The sequence below is a fragment of the Azolla caroliniana genome, unplaced genomic scaffold (assembly GCF_043228905.1).
Source record: "Azolla caroliniana isolate FFs.n. ecotype wild unplaced genomic scaffold, voAzoCaro1.0.p SCAF_5, whole genome shotgun sequence".
NCBI classification, from domain to species: Eukaryota; Viridiplantae; Streptophyta; class Polypodiopsida; order Salviniales; family Salviniaceae; genus Azolla; species Azolla caroliniana.
This window is the reverse complement of record NW_028230440.1, coordinates 2,963,822-2,975,930: the sequence shown is the minus strand read 5'-3', so window position 1 is coordinate 2,975,930 and position 12,109 is coordinate 2,963,822. Positions and strand designations below refer to the sequence as shown.

Here is a 12,109-nt window from a genome sequence, read left to right as displayed (position 1 = left end):
ACATGCCTTTCTCCAATATATATATATATATATACACATAGATAGGCAGCCATTAAATAACAATGGTACAATTAAGTCACTCATGGCAACATTACATAATGTTTTACAAAAAGACAAATAATTTACATACAAGGTAACCTTGTTTAATTAAAATATCGTAATTTTCATTACAAACAACAATAAAAAATATATATTTCTTTTAATAAAAGGGCACATGCGTCTTCTGCACACAAGCCCAAAGAATTAAAGCACTACTCTCTCCATATCCACAAATGTATATATCCGACTCTAAATAACATCGTTATACATGGAAGGGTCACATCTATAGGGGGGGAAATCACCTAGGGTTCACAAGATATCAAACTTTTGGTGGAGAAGATGGTAGTAGAATTGAGAACATTAAAAAACCTCAAAAGCCTTCTACTATGGCATAGCACTTGGGTTCAATACTCCCCCCAACAAATCAATACTTTCGATTTTTTTTTGTTTGATTGTTTTTATTCAATAGACATCCTCAGTGTGCTTACTCCCATATCACCGACACACTGGTAGTTTGAACAGTTTCATTTCCACTTTTTCTCATTTAATGCACCCATTGTGGCATACAAACCTTGAGAAAACAAGTCAGCTGTTCGCTATATTTTTCAGGGTGTGATCGGAAATGGTCCACATGTGGAGAGGTCTCAAAGTTACATGCCTTCACCATCCGACCTGCTTTCTTCTGCTCTTCTATAAACGCTTCAACTGATGTTGCGGGAATAACGGCATCAGCACTACTATAAACATACAGCTGTGGGCACGCAGGTTGTTGGTTTGATAACACTGTTACAACATCAGTTAACCTCCTGGACAACAAACAAACAAACAAACTTAGAACAAAACACATATTTTGGTTTTTGTTCACATATTTAGTGCAATGACAATACTTGATACATTTTTGGTTGGCAATCTATTTCCAGGAAGATCATTTAGGTATATGATCTAGTGTTTTATCCGCAAACAATATCAAATTTCTTTTAGGTATATGATCTATTTCAACTCAGTATTTTTTAAGTCTATATCCATACTTAAGCTAGATATAATCTAAAGTATTATGCACAAACAATATCAAATTTCTTTTGGGTACATGATCTATTTCTACTCTGTGTTGTTTTTTGATTTAGGTACATTAGGTACTTCAGCCAAATGATCTATTTCAGACACATGCCGTTACTGTTTAGGTTATGGTATGATCTATTTTTACATCGAGTATTACCGATTCACATGAGGAACTTGGAACAATACAGAGAAGAATTTCTCAAGCATTGTAAGGAGTGCCGTCTCTGTCATACTCGGCTTCGCCGTCACGTTCAAACCATCAATATTGGTCTGGAGCTTCTGGGTGGCCACACTGCTCTTCTTCAGCAGCGCTGCTGAAAACCCTGATGCCCAAACCTGCAATTGCATAAATACAAGCTTTGAGCTAACAAGTGAAATCCAGACCAACACATGTTAATGTAACTAATAATAGCAAAGGAGAAACGCTGAAATACTCCTCAGTATTTCATTATTTCCCTGAGTGCCAGTCAGTTTTAAGCAGAAATACATAAATGCCCCTGGGAAAGTCCTGAGAGAGAGAGAATAAGGAGATGAATGGAACACCCAAATGCTCAAATAATTCGTGCAATCCCTCAAGAGTGGGTTGCCAAAAGGCATTTGGGGAAACAATTAAAACTTTGGGGCATTTGACAAAATATAGAAAAAGTCGGTATTTAGGACTTTACATTTACAACTGATTAAATTACACATCCAACTCTGAACCAGATATACAAATCAATCAAAAAACTGACGATAAGTCACTTGATATAGACATGGAGTTCTGATTACCACAAGCTATATTCGTTATCCATTTATGTATCAAACATTACAGAGACGCTATATTTGGTATCAAAATCTGTGCATGCTATTACAAATTCCTAAAAAACATGACTATCATTAGGTATATCTGGCATCCAACTCTGTATCAAATACTACTAATCACACGTTTGACTACTATCCTAGCTATATTTGGCACACAACTTTGTCTCAGAGAATACAAATCAATCACTAGCTATGTTTGGCATCCAATTCTCTATGAAATGCTACAAATTAATCGCAGAACTGATTACGGTGGCTGAATTTGGCACATCCAATTCAACATCAAATTATTACAAACCTGAGGATTGGGCTTTGCTGACGGAGCCGAATCAACAACGCAACCTTTAATCTTCTCCAGAAAATCATCACCATGTGTCATAAGCTTCTCAAGAACCGCACCATACCTAAAAAGAGAATGCAAGTGCTTTTAAGACCTCTGCATAAAAACAAACAGACTCTGAAAACTAGAGTTGTATCTGAAACAAGGCACTCACGCAAGCCAACCAGTATTACTAAATGTGTGAAAGATTAGATGCTTATCGCTGCCTTGTTTTACATCTTCTTTTATCCAGTTCACCAAATTTCCAGTAAGAACATCAACATGTTTTTCGGCCTTATCTACTGCATCGAGTGTCAAGAGGTCTTTCATAGGAACGATGAATGTAACCGCATGCATTCCTCTCGACGTATACCAATCGACATACTTCTTCAAATGCCTATGTTCGGCTCCAAGCCATCCAAGCAGAACCACGGTGGTGGAAGAAGACGACTTCTGTTTCTCACTTGAATCTGCATTGTTTGGACCAATAAGAGGCCGATGCCAAGTATGAAGAAGTGAGCTAGATGCCATCAGAGGAGAGGGGCATTGATTGGAGCCAAAAATATTCTCGAGACGAAATGCATGAAGAATGGGTAAAATTGAAGATGGGCTCTCGGATGGATGAAAGGCGTTCATACACGAATGCACTCTTGGTGACATGCCACACGCATGTGTGAAAGGATTATTCATATTCTTATGGGCTTCCAATGAATTGCTCGTATTCTTGTGCCTTCTCGATATCTCAAAAATATGGGATGGATGAGGGTACTTAAAAGGGTTCAACATGACAATACGGCTCGAATTCAAGTCACATCTAACCGGAATCGGCGCTCGAGCTTTATAATGTCTAATGGAAGGCGATAATGAGGCTGCCGTTAAGGCTAAGGTTGAGCCTGAAGAAATGCTTGTCATATCTGATGTATTCACTGGCGGACTCATCAATGAGAAATCCACATCAAAAGTAGATGCTGCAACAGGTGCATACATAGAAGAGAGTAGTAGAGTTTGGCCTGTCACATTAGAGATCGATTGTAAAGAGGATTTGTCTGGGAACTCTGACCACACTGATGCTGTGGCCATTGCCGTTATGGCTGTGATAGATCCTTGAATTCTCATGGATAGAACGCCCATTGAGACAAGAGAAACAAATCTTTCTATTCTCTCGTGATCGTTTTCTTCTTTCTCGTTCAGCAGATCCTTGTTCTTTTTCCTCCTGAAAATCTAACCACAGCCTCAAGGCTTGGGAGGAGGACCCCCCAAAAAAAGAAGAGGCTGAGGCAATAACGAAGTCAACACGAAACAGTTTATGTATATATTTTCAGAATAGCACGAGGAGATCTGCAAGCCAAAGCCTTCTTGTCTTTTGCCAACAAATGTGCGGCCAGAAGAACCTCTGCCATATAAATACATAGAGATTAGGGAACGAGCAAAAAGAGAAATGATCAAGGCAGACATAAATGCTAGCAAATAAGATGCCACGCTAAAGAAAGCTAATAGAGAGAAAGAAGATGAAATCATTGTGCTGAATCAACACGAGAGTGAAAATGCAGAATCATTCACTTTGTGTGAGTGAGAAAAGCATTAGAGACAAGATGATGATTTTTCCCATTGTGCTGAATTAAAAAAAAAAAAAAGATGCAAAAGATTATGCCTGGCCTCATACGTAGACCTAGCACAAATAGACGAGAAAGTTGCAACCTCGAGTTTTACCTGGATCGGAAAATTGAAAAACGCAAAGGAAAAAAAGGAAGAAGAAGAAGAGAAAACGTAAAACTAAAAACCAGAGAACAAGATACGATACCTAAATAGGGTGTTGTAAAATTCATGGTTTTGGAGGGACAAAGAAAATGGGGAAGCAAAAGAGAAAGAAAGAAAGGGGCAAGAAAATAAGAACTAGATGGCTAGATGAAGGAATATGGCCGGAAATAGAGATCAGAATCGAAAGAAAGAAAAGGGAGGGGGCAGGGGGGGAGGATGAAACCTAAATTAATGTAAAGAAAGAGAAGGGAAGAAGTAGGCATTATGAATGAAGTGAAAAGCCCTGATTGTGCAGAGAAAAAGGAGAGGAGAGATATTGTTACCTTGGAGATGGAGGGGAAGCAGAGGGGAGATCGAATGCAGAGGAGGAAATGGAGACGGAAGAAGAAGGATTTGTGTGCAGAGACAGAGAGACAGACAGAGAGAGACAGGAGAGACAGAGGAAATACGCCAATAAAAAAGAAAAAGGAAACAAATTTTTAACTATGTATGTAATTGAAGGGAATTTATTTTGATTTTCGTTTTATTGTTCATATTTTGAGAGGCAAATATAATTTATATATATATATATATATATATATATATAATTTGTATGCGTTGTTGCTGAGGACCACACACTGTGACTGACTGCATTTTGAATTGGCACTTGCGGTTGGTTTCCCTTCTTCGACTTAGTCTTCCTTTCCTACCTTTTCTTTTTTCACCTCACGTTCCTTTTGTTTGCTTGGACGATATTATTATGCATATACAACATATATATGCATGTGTGTGTGTATTTATATAGTATATGTATTAACCACCCGCCTATAGCCGATTGATTCAATGAAGCGCGTGCGTGTATCGGTCTCTCCGAATTAAAAGAGCATTACATATTTGCTTCACACTCCAATGTCGTTTCTCAAGACAACATACAGATGACGGGAATGCATTTTTACGTTCTATTTCGTATCCCAAATTACTCCCCCATACAGTCGAAACTACACCCCCATTCCTCGTTCCCTTGATTGACGAATGGAAAATCGAAGTAAATTCCATATAACGATATACATATACTGTATACACATATATATATATATATATATATATATACACACACACACACACCAGGGGGAACACAAGATAATAATTTTGGTCATGTTGGGCCCGTCGATTTGGTGTTGTTTAGGGTGAGATTGTCCTGGGGAATGTGCGATTTGGCGATTCCAGTTAACGTCGCCGGCCTTTGCGTTCTTTCCAATGGATGTGGCAAGAGTAACTTTGTGTTTTGTTTTGATATGGTTTGATCGAAACACTTTGGCTCCTTTGAACTTCTTTCAAAACATGGGGCATTTGTTGAAGGATGTTGATCACATTTCATGCTAGACATAAAAAGAGAGAACGGTTAGTAAAATCGCAATTTATTTAATGACCTCGTGAGTAAATGCCAATTGTTGTGCCATTGAAGACAATTAAGCAATACTTAAAGTTTAATCACCAGTTGATTATAAGGACTAAATTAAGTTGATCATCCTGCAATAAGCTATTAATTAAAACTAGTTTACATTAAAGTGTGCAACACATCGAGAGATTTAATTAACTTACGAATGAGCAATTCATTGTTAATTTCTTAATTGTGAACGAAGTTTCCTTCTTTAAAAAATCATTTGTAAATAGTTTGTGAAGTAGAGAGCTTAATAATAAACTTGTAGTTGTCGGTGAATTACTTCCCAATGTCTTTAATGAGAGAGAAAAATAAAGAAACTTATAATCTCAATCATAAGAGAAGTTGCATTTCCAATCGCCCAAACATTAACACTCTGTATGGTCACCGATCTTGATTCCGCCATGCACATAAGTCACTAGCTACTATTGGTGATTATTATATGCCCACCAAAATTGTCTACATTATATCAAGTCGATGGTGGTTAGTAAAGACCATGTGCATCAACCATGGTTTAACAATTTTGTTGCCACGATGCTCACATGAATCTCTCTTCTACACACACATAGGTTACTAACTAAGATATCATCATGGCATCACAAAAATTATGAATACTTCTTATGAGGACGTGAAAACTTAGTGTCCCATTCTCGAAGCATTGTTATACTACCTAGAAGGTTGAGCACATCTTGTGCGCATTATTTTCTAACATAGATTTTTTGGCATCCCTCATTTCTAGGAAGTCAGCATATTCAATTCGCATATGTTTATTTCAGTCCCTATTGTGCATGAAAAAGGTTCTGATTGTAATTTTAATCGGTACAAATGGTCATGCATTAATACCCACTCTCACATAAGACAAAAGTATCATATGCCAAAGCACCGATTTTCATTCGTGACCAACAGTATCCTCATACAAAAAGGGTTTTCATGTGCCCCTAACCTCCCCATATTGTGTGGTCCTACGCGCTCTAAAGTTGGGTGGCCATTTGTAAAGAAGGGTGGGCTTTATTTGAGAGGGTTGTTATTACAACATGATTAAAACAGTGCCAGACCAAGTACATTATTTACATGTAACTTATCGAATAGGGAATTTGGTAGGTGATTAGAGGGAGTATGTAGCATACAATTATTGAGCATTCTACCACTTGTAACATACAGAATCTCTCTGGGAATAAACCTCGATGCTTCATATTATGGCTTATGTGAGAGCGAGTGAGAGTGTGCACATTCAATGTAGTTGTCATTGAAGTGTAAAGGTGAACTATGGGCTTTGTGCTATAAATATGGAATTGATGTGTGGAATGTTGACATCGACAAAGGAATTGGACGAAACTAAGCTCACTCTTTGACATCATCTTTACATTCATTCCTTTGTATTAATGAAAAGTAGTTGTGTCGTTTGCCAATGACATATGCTTAAAAGAGTAGTCGCCTAGGCTAGGGGATAAATGCATGAATGCATGTAAACCTCTTGAGATATTCATGAGTCGTGACATGTCAGAGAATATTTCCATGTTGATTAATACGAAGAGAATTGTTGTACAAGTGTATTGAGAGAGAAATCTTAAGTTGAGTGTTGAGAAACACCTAATGTAGGGAGTCTTGTGTGTTTACTTGTGTAAATGTGTGCACATGCAAGCTTAGGTCTTCTCCTCGAAAAACATAGAACACCTAATCATATAGCTCTTGTTGTCACTCAAACAAACATTGTTAGGGTCCATGTCTTGTCCTTGTTCTGCCTCAACTTGTTGTATTATCACACACGAGAGAAGGAAGAAAGCAATAAGTGTTAGAATCGCCCTTTGCAATAGACTTGGCACGATCTTTATGCGGGTCAAGGAAGCAAAGCCATCCCTTTCTTCAAATTCATGAGTCACCACATTCTAATTGCTCAAACCACCTGAGAGCCAGTTGTTGCAAAGTATGGGACACATATCATGTTCCTCATACAATTATCACTACTTTTTGGCAGAAACTCTGGGAACAACACCATGCTAGGGGAATTACCACATTCCCATTTCAATAGAAACTTTGACCGAGCTCTTTTTGCTTCATCCAATTTCCCCTAAATCGAGTCGTACCGTCCCCGCAACCAAGATACCACCTCGAACCAGATGTTTAACAATACCTCACCGCTTGGGAGCTTGTGCTGTTGAAAAACAAACTTACAATGCCTGGTCCAAATGTGCCAGACCGTCAAGCAAGCCACCATCATCCATGTCTCCTCAAAAAATTCAGAGTTTTGTGCTAGGTCGAAGTCCAACACATTGAAACACATTGCCACCGTGCACTATAAATCCATGACCATGGGGGTTTAAATTGTTCTGCCCAACCTTCCCCTGTTAACTTCAGCCCTTGTAAGGACCCACATACAACTCTCCCATTCACACCGCATGTTGTCACGATCCTAAGACTTCTACCCCAAATGTTAATCGCCTGTACGCAAATCCCAAAACAGTGAGGAATCGATTCCAAAGAGTGTCCACATATCTTGCAACTAGCCTCCCCACCACGACACCTCAACCACTCCCCCATAGGTACTGCCTTATGGCTAAGAAGCCACAACCAAAGCTTTATTTTTTCTTACATATCGAACACCCATCGTCTCCTCCAAAATGACTTCAACAAGATGGAACTATTGCGTCCCTATAAGGATTTGTATATACCACTCTCATCTGTAAAAAATTTATACCTAATAAGAGTTTTTTTGGGGTAAAAAAATGATAGAATCATCGAATGGTAAATGACATCATTAAATGCTAATTCCTATTTTTTCCCCAAAGAAAATAACTACATGGATTAACGATCACCCTTTAGAATGTTAATAAAGTTGATATCACACATGAAACTTGTGGATGTAAGAATGCTTATTTATCTACTAAGGTTTTACAACATAGTACATAAAGTATATTTTCTATATATGATTCATAAGCTCAGTCTTCTTATAAAATTATTGATATTTCACCAAAAGTGAATATTAAAGTTGCATTGACAATTTAAACAAGGTAAGAATGAGCATGCAATATGAAATGGAGACCGTCTTTCCTATGAAAAACTCACCATATACCTACAACTAGAGTATACTTAACTCAAAGACAATTTTTATACTATGCTTGATTGAAAAAGAGTTTCACCACAAAGTTTAATTAGCTTTTTAATAAACATATTAGACTTTGGATGAACTCATAGATTGTCAACATTGTCGTGATCATAACAACACAACGCCATACATTGATTGAGCTTGTTATGAACTAAAAAAAAAGTAGATGACTTCATAAGCCCGTATGATAGAACCTTAATGGCCATACCTTGGGTCAAGATAGGGTGAAGCATTTTTTGAGAGGGAGAAAAGTATGGTACATTTTTTGAAATAAGGTGTATTTGTTGACAAGATGCCCTACATCGATGTAGAATACAATGCAAAAACAAGCTAATGCATTTGTTAGCATAGACATCTCCTCAACTATATGTCATCTGTTCTAAAAAATATCTTGCCAAAAACTATACATGACACATCGCTAACCACAAAATCTCATGGAAAGGACCATCGCCATCCTTGCATGAGAGTTATTGTGGAATACAAAGAAAGTGAAAGCCTTTTCCCACATGTGAGAAACTTCCCTTCTTATGAGGCATATTGTTTCTCTTCTTGGTGGGACCCATAGAGTTCCAAATACAGGGAAACTAACGACAAATAAAGCCATTTTTCAAAGGCGGGTACAATTCTATGTCCATTGTCAAGTAATTGCCCTCTCGATAACATTATCAATAAGATATCTCTTTGTCAACATCATTTCCCTTTCACACCCAAAGCTCCCCTTGAGGCTGCCTCCCACATACCACATACTCTTTTTATCCCACCCAACACATAAGAGTATGTTCATTTTGCTCGAGTTCCTCACACATAAGTCATGCCGTTACAACTCTATCTTATGTAAAGTATTGAATATCATACCATAGTTCGCCATGCTTTCGACCTCTCTTGTGTCTCTCTTAGCATTTCATGCCCTTGGCCTCTCTTGGCTCTTTTTGCTTATCCCAACTCTTTGATTGACTCTTGTTTTCTATAACATCCAAGGTTTGGTCCTTCCTAGATTATGTGATCACAATCACAACCTCTTTTGCACCTTCGTTGAGATGTGTTCACCTTAATGCATGGACAAATTGATTTGATCATGGTTAGTTATCTATTGCTCCTCTTCGTAATCACAAGCACTAACTCATATGCATTTTCACACTTCTTACGTGGTTGTGCCTTCCATCTAGTGTTGTTGATGGTCTTATGAATATATCTAACCATGCGTGGCTTGATACAAAATTTGCATGCATTTAGGCTTGGTTTGTAGGTCTAATAAATATAGCATTGATGGTTAGAGAAATTGAATTGGTCTAGTTGCATAGATGACTGAATAAATTTCATGTGAATTTTTTATCTAAGAAATGTATTTGTCAATGATAAATATTGTGGTGGGGCTTCGTTAGTAATCAATCCAATGGAAAAGAACAAAGACAAAAAGGATTGTTCAAATCACACATTTGTGATCATTCAGTACCTCGACGAGAAAAAGGCTTGAAGGTGGGATTTTATTTAAGGTGAGCATATTCGAAGAGAGGATGCGCCAACATTTGAGGGAATAATGAAGGATTCCACTCTCCTCTAGTGGATGGAGCATTCTTGCAATCCAACAATTAAAAAACCATGAGACCACGTTTCCATCTTCTTCTTCTTCTTTTTTCCAAAAACACGTTTCCATCTTATTGTGAATGAGAATATTGCACTTGTCAACATTAACTTATTCTCTTGAGAATCACATATCTCTAAATTTAGGAAATGCCAAAGTTTCCCACGTTAGACTACATTCACAACCATACACTAACCTACAAGAATGCATCTCTTACAAAAAACAAGCAATGTTGGCTTTACACCGTAAAACGTAATCTGGACTATATAGTCTAATCAATTATGCTATTTTATTTAAAAATACTTTATTATGATCTAACATGTCAACAACTACTACTAACGTTTTTTGAATGCTAATATTATTTCAGCACCGGAGGCAAAGCAAATATTGAAGGTTCTCCAAATATTCAAATCATATTGTCGTCTAGTGCATGATAAACGTTTACTTTGTCTTTGCCTTATCACACCAACTTGAGCACAACAAATGCGAGAAATCCATCACATGTTTTCTTGGTTCACAACCATTTTTACGTTTTGAACTATAATTTTGTAAGGCGATCTATCATAGTGCTTCTCACCCATGAGACGTCTTGTCTCTCATGGGTGTATGACATATGTATACATTTTCAACTCAACATCTTTATTAAGCAAGTATGGTATTTTGTTGAATATGCGTCTAACTTTAGATTTCCATCATCATTGTTTTTTATGGTTCTACAACAATGTATATTCATGCACATATTTATACATGTATGTTGTGCATATAATGTTGTTGACATTTCATGCTATATGCAAACGACAACTTTATGATCATCTTTGAGCCATATTTTTGGCATGTGACATATTAAATGATGACTATTTATAATGATAATGTATTGTCTCTATTACACCTAGCTTTCTAATTGTGTTTGGTAACAAGAAAACTATATTTTTGGCAAGAGATATTGATGGCACAAATCAAAAGACTTAAACAAAAAAATATCTGAATATATACCATCACCGCACATCAAAACACTTGATCTTTCCTCAAACATTGAATTGATGCCTAATCTCAATTATGATGCAAATATCTATTTCACATCATTCCAAAGGTCATCTAGGTTGTATAGGGAGGCATGCTATGAGCATTAATAGTCAACTTCATCATGTTAGCATACCACATGATACTCTCATGTATGCATATGACTCTCAACGACAACAATATCACGTTCACAACTATTTTATATGAATGTGCACACAATAATTTTAAGAAGAGGGAAACAAGTTTTGGAAAAGCTTAGATGACCACTAAGTTCAATGAAAAATTAGTTGCTCTTCCTTGATTTGATTGTCTTCGATTGGTATGGTTTTAATGTATGCTCGTGCTACATTCAAATTTTGTTTGCCCTCAAATTGTTACATACAAGTTGTGCACCATTTGTTCTATCTAGTACTAAGAGGGAGAAAGTTCCAATGATCTTATTATTTAGCAATAACTTCATATCTTATAAGTTTCTACAAAGGTTAAACAAAGCCAAGGAAATATATGTAGTCAACTGCGTTGGGCATAACCATAACGTATCATGCATTAGTTTTAGCATAGTTTTCTGCAAGGATAAGAGTGTTAATTGACAATGTAAAGAAGGGAAGATTACTAGTAATTCTAGGTATTGGGACGGACCTTAAGGGCCTAACATGAACTTGCCTAGAGGCCTTGGGTTTGGCTATAAATATAAGGCCTAACTAACCTCATAAGGGGGAGGATTTGACTAATTCAAGATTGTGATCTTGTGGCCAGTGCACACCAAAGCCATGTATGGCTCGAAGTCCATACACGGTGGTATGGGACAATGTTTAGGGGTTGGGTCCATCTTGATCCCTTCACTTGAGGGTGGTCGTGTTAGTGTCTATAGGTAACATTCTTTCTCACTCAGTTTCTTGATTGTCTTATATATTTCCTTATTTTCATCCTTACATTAGATGTATCCATGATGCCAACCACAGGCCGATGATTCCCCATAATAAAATCTCACATAAACTTGGCCTCCTACCG

General features: G+C 37.2%; 1 protein-coding gene across 1 annotated transcript; it reads right to left on the bottom strand.

Annotated features, from left to right (window-relative positions):
- Positions 1-121: 121 nt before the first annotated feature.
- LOC147863643 (uncharacterized) lies at positions 122-3,557 on the bottom strand. Its single transcript, XM_087319941.1, has 4 exons — positions 2,391-3,557; positions 2,195-2,300; positions 1,256-1,434; positions 122-845 (listed from the first exon to the last, which is right to left on the bottom strand). The coding sequence occupies exons 1-4, from the start codon at positions 3,344-3,346 to the stop codon at positions 584-586; spliced, it is 1,503 nt and encodes a 500-aa protein (XP_087176067.1). The 5' UTR covers positions 3,347-3,557; the 3' UTR covers positions 122-583.
- Between the last annotated feature and the right edge of the window lie 8,552 nt (positions 3,558-12,109).

Bases quoted from the DNA above. Each gene is read 5' to 3' on its own strand.
- LOC147863643 (XM_087319941.1), bottom strand. From the start codon at position 3,346: ATGGGCGTTCTATCCATGAGAATTCAAGGATCTATCACAGCCATAACG. The intron at 1,435-2,194 runs GTTTGTAATAAT...ATGCAATTGCAG, and splicing joins CAGCAAAGCCCAATCCTCAG to GTTTGGGCATCAGGGTTTTC. The intron at 846-1,255 runs GTAATACTCGAT...TTTGTTGTCCAG, and splicing joins CAAGTTCCTCATGTGAATCG to GAGGTTAACTGATGTTGTAA.